This window comes from Cystoisospora suis, assembly GCF_002600585.1.
Source record: "Cystoisospora suis strain Wien I chromosome Unknown contig_4033, whole genome shotgun sequence".
In the NCBI taxonomy this organism is placed as follows: domain Eukaryota; phylum Apicomplexa; class Conoidasida; order Eucoccidiorida; family Sarcocystidae; genus Cystoisospora; species Cystoisospora suis.
In genome coordinates, this window is record NW_027156826.1 from 2,597 (window position 1) to 7,528 (window position 4,932).

At 54.1% G+C, this 4,932-nt stretch overlaps 1 protein-coding gene across 1 annotated transcript in view; it reads right to left on the reverse strand.

The window, feature by feature from the left end:
- Nucleotides 1-401: 401 nt before the first annotated feature.
- Nucleotides 402-4,932, reverse strand: part of CSUI_007580 (cytosolic trna-ala synthetase) — a gene marked incomplete at its 3' end in the record, with an annotated part of 11,037 nt that continues 6,506 nt past the window's right edge. Inside the window, exons 9-14 of the mRNA XM_068067725.1 lie at nucleotides 4,566-4,738; nucleotides 3,799-4,036; nucleotides 3,097-3,165; nucleotides 2,250-2,459; nucleotides 1,446-1,742; nucleotides 402-641 (exon numbers count right to left, since the gene is read on the reverse strand). Coding sequence (XP_067920300.1) covers nucleotides 402-641; nucleotides 1,446-1,742; nucleotides 2,250-2,459; nucleotides 3,097-3,165; nucleotides 3,799-4,036; nucleotides 4,566-4,738 — 1,227 coding nt within the window. The remainder of the gene's footprint in view (nucleotides 642-1,445; nucleotides 1,743-2,249; nucleotides 2,460-3,096; nucleotides 3,166-3,798; nucleotides 4,037-4,565; nucleotides 4,739-4,932) is intronic.

The following is a 4,932-nucleotide window of genomic DNA, read 5'->3' on the forward strand; positions in this document are numbered from 1 at the left end:
TACTTCCACTAGCATCAGAAGCAAACTAGAAAACGACAGACGGGGGGGGCAAGCGGAGGCTACCATATGGGGGATACCAAAACATTCTGGAGACGAGGCAACGGATTCCCAGTCCCCTTCGCAGGAGAGAAGGTCAACACCCACTCTTACGCTCCTGGAAGACCGAGCTCAAGACTCGGACGGGAGGCTTACAGCTGATTTCTGCTTTAAGAGCTGCTTGCCGAACTCTCTGTCTCGTGTGATGCTGTACGTTTCCGGATGACCGTGACAGCCTTCTCCCAACGAACCCTGATCCACCCCAGTGCGCGCAAGGAAACCACTTTCACGGCAACAGTACGGGCAGCCTGCGTCCCTAGATCTCACAAGATACTCCCAAAATGTCGCCGTCAAATTTCACTTACTTCCAGCTGCTTTGAGTTGTGGAGATGCGTACCACCGCAGAGCTCAATACTGGCGGCCGGACCCTGTCCGTTGCACACTCCATTCTCAGCAAGCCGGAGGAGATCATCGATCTCTGGACCTACAGCCACGACGCGGACAGGGTCGGGATAAACTTCGCCAAAAACTGCTCGAAGGCCTGGAATTTTCATTGCGACCTGGAGAGGCACGTCACGGTGATTTATCCGGAGCGCCTTACCAATCTGAGGATAGAGCAAAAGCAGACAGGCTTACGTGGGAGTTGAGTCACCCGCCAGACGCTGCACGGGATTAACCCGCGCCGATGAGGAAAACCACGTAACACTTTCAGGTTGTTGAAGACCAGAACCAGGGTCTGGCACGGCAGCGAAACCCGCTGGAAACTATCGTGAGAGAACCAGACACTGATCGCATATCAACTTCACTGTCCCTGACGGTTGAACCACACACCACTGAAAAAACACTGTCAAGCGACACCATGTTAGAAAGCAAGACAAGGAGAGTAAAAAAAGCTCTCCCTAAGTCTGAAGAAGCCTACACAGGTTTGAGAAAAGCGGAACCACCCCCACTCAGCAATAGAGCGCGGCGGCCCTACTGGAAGTTGGGTGCTCTATTGTCGAGTTGAACGGGCATAAATCAAACACGACCAACCGCACACTGCTGTCGATAGGGCAGGAGGCAGCGCAGGTCTTGCTCGGCAAGTGTGCACGAGACAGCACATACTCCGGTGCTACAGGGGCCACTTCCTCCATCTACTGAAGGCGGGAAATTTCCTGTTTAGGAATCCGACTGAACGAGCATACACCACTGGCACGTTACACCCGTGTGATGAGCGCGTACATATCGACCCACAGCTGAAAAGAGTACCTGCGTATCACAATCAAAATCAAGTGCCCAGCCTCGTTGTCTCATCTCCCATCGGGAGCTGGAATAGATACATCTACATTATGCCATATCCGTACTGTTTTTCCCTCTCCCATATTGAAGTCTCCAGGATCGTTAGCCACGAGCCACTGCTTGCATCTTACGCAGTCCTTGACGACTGTCTCAATCGCTATAATGTCGTTGTTGTCCAAAGGCTTGTCTCCATCATAATCAAAGCGCAGGCGCCTCTCCTCAACAAGGGAACCTCGCTGCTGAATGTCTCCGCGATCCTCGGTTCCGTTTGTTACTGGTGCTCCTGCCTCCTCGCGTTTCTCGGTTCTTTGGCTCTTCCCGGACAGAACTTCTCGCAACGCGAAGTTCAGCAAGTGAGTCCCTGTGTGATGTTGCGCAAGCTTGAAGCGGCGCGCGTAGTCCACAAGAGGAACGAGTTCGTCACCTTCCTGCACGCACCGTATTGTAAGAGTAGCGTCAAATCAAAGTATTATCCTTTGTGTACACCGACATAATACAAGGTAGCACATCTACACATGTAGCTGCAATCGCCTACGCTCGAATAACGCGGGGGGGGCGACCCGCGCAAGTCCGATTTGTAGGCATCTTCGTCTTCCAGACGCTTTTTGCCGATATGATGGCACCACTCACTAGTGACGTTACAAGAGCTTCCGTGGCGTGGGCGGGACAACCTAGATAGACCTCTACATCAGGCGCAAGTATGCAGAGATCACTGAAGGGCTTCAAGAGACATCACCAAGCCGGAAAATCACCGCATCGCACGCTTGCCTCAGATAGCCCGACACGCGCATCTACTGCAAACAACGAAAGACCAATTCCGCACGGAGGCGGACAGACTTTGTCTATAGCCGTTCGATTGCTTCGCACAAAGCTGAAACAAGAGGACGGTCCGGGCGTGTAAGGGGGCCCAACTCTTTTTCTTTCATCGCAAGCACCTTGATCTCTCCTTTGCAAACGCTTCCGATATGCAGTACGTAGTCTCCACTTTTCTGCGAGTCCACCACCTCGAACTCAGCGCCAGAGGTAAGATCGACAAGACGCCCGACATCCCCAACCTGTCCGCCCTGCTCCGCGTAGAAGCACGTCTTGTCCAGAATTATGGCAACTAGGCGCTCTTCCTGAGCCGAGCACGGAGTCACGTCCACCTGCAGACACGGAGGAACAAATCGAACCGATGGCGTTCTTCCGGCCCAGCCAGTGAACAGGCAGCAGACAACGCACGGCTCAAGTTCACAGAGATACGCAGGCGATACGCGTGCATGAGTGTACGCGTAGTTGACGTCCTTCTCACGAGTCCAACGAAATCCCCTGACAGTGCGCCCGGACTCGGCCGCATCAGTTTCACATCGGACGCCTGAGGTGGGAACGTGTACATACATCCCTGCGAGAGAGAATAACAGTTTGACCTAAATTTTAGATCAGCTTCTAGTGGAGTTGAGGTCATGTCTACTGTCGCCGTGTGTGGTGTAACCCTTGCCTGAGAAAAGACACGCTTCCACCAGTCACGACTGCGATGCAGCGTCTGCTGCCCTTCCCAATGCAAGCTACTGCGTGTGCCACTTCCACGAGTTCCGATCGGAAACAGCACTCCGACCTTGGTTCCCACAGACACGACTTTGTCGACCGCTCTTGTCCGCAAGCACCTCATCAAAGAAAACCTACAACGCCTGCGTGTGAAGAAAACACCAGCTTCCGACCACGCATGCCCGTTGCCGTGTCCCCCCCTAAGGATAAACGCAAGAATCAGCACCGAGGATCTCCCAACACTCTTTCGATGCTTACCGCAAATCGCTTGCCGTCCCAAATGGCCATGACCTTCCCCTTGATTGGAGCTGAGGCAACCTCGTCTTGCTGCCCGAGCGAGACAGCCGAAAACAACACTCGAGGGTCTCATGACGGCGCTACAACACTACTGCGCATACAACCACGAAAGCTCTCTTGCACACACCATCTCGAAAGCATCACCTCCCGTTGTGAACCAACAATGGAACCGCCAAGGCCGGTCAGCTTCCCCGTCTCTTTGATACGATACGAGGGGAAGGAAGCTACTGCCGGTGCGGGAATTGCCAAAGCCAAGGAACACGACAGAAGAATGGACCAGCGACTTCGGGTAACGTCAAGTCCGAAGAAGGCTCGTTCTAGAGAAGTCTGTCTTTGGTACGACCGCTCAGACAAATAGAGACTCGCTCACGGGTGCCTCCCTCTTCTCCCCCGCCCCCGAGGCTAAACTACCAGTACGCCTTCTCTGGAGCAGCAGTAAGAGAGAGACGCGAAACAGGGTATGTAAGAGAAACGCGCAACTGGACGCATCCCGGTATCCATCGGTCCTGCGGACACTCAACGCTCTCAAGCTCTCAGTGACAGGATTCTTGAGGAGAAACGGACAACACGCAGCCAGGGTAACAGACAGCATACCACGATGTACCATACATCATCCACGCTTCACCGGGTGTCCAGCGATCTACTTAGGAAAGGTGTACTGACCATACCCCTTTTACATGGACCTGCACGGACTATAAACCGCGATCTGCTGTACGAACTCACGGTGAGAAGGGCCGACTGGTCGTGCACATTCCAAGTGTACTTGGCCTTCTCGTCCGTGGGGGAAATTCCTCGTGTCTTGGCAAGAACATGGTGGTGCTCAGGAGGAAGCGCATACACCGCGCCTGCCCCGCCTTGTTTGAAAGTCGTGTTCTCCGACGCCACTCGGTGAGCTTCGAACCTGAGACAGCGGCGAGTCGGACGTTGGTATCCTACTATTTCGGAGACACCCGTACGCATAGTACACGCTCAGCGAGAAAACCCACCCAAGGGGAACGACTTCCCTTTTGCAGCAGAAACGGTGCAGTCACTACACTCCGGACAGAGGCATGGGCGCACTCGTTTGTGGGCGTACCTACCGCGACGGGTGTTGTTGACAGCGGCAGTGCGACTACATAGAAAGTTCTGCGGCAAATCTCTCCATCATTCCTTCCTGAAGTTATCGGACGGAGCTATGATACGGAGGAAAGGCACTGAGGACAAGCTTTCACACAAGTTCGCCTGAATATCAAGACACGGGATGCGTGGCAAGTATCGCACAAGGCGAGGCCCGAGCCTGTAGTCGGGTAAAAGGCCGACTACAGACTCCGCCTCTGGCACAAGAGGGCCAAAGAACAGGCACCTCCAACCCCAGACATTCTGCCGAAGGATGGGACGGTGGTGCGCCCCACTCGAAAGGGAACCATACAATCATTCTTCTCCTAGCTCACTTGCGATTGAATTCATCGGTGTCCACCTTAAGTCCAACCTCCTCTGCCATCAGCTCCGTCAGATCCAACGGGAAACCGTAAGTGCTGTAGAGCGTGAAAGCCTCACTGCCGGGAAACTCTGTGCAACTCTTCGTCTGCAAGGACCCACAGACCTTCTTGAATCTCTCCACACCCTGTCCGGGCAACAATGCACAGAATCAAAGACAGCGAACGCTTCAACGTGTGCGTGCGAACCTTCCCGTTCGGGAACGCCACCCGCCAGAACCGCGTTGGGGCAATACAACGAACCACGTTAGGCCCCACACGCCCGCGAACAAGTAACCACTCGCTCGCAGTGGAGCATGCATGTAACATCTACAAAGACGCA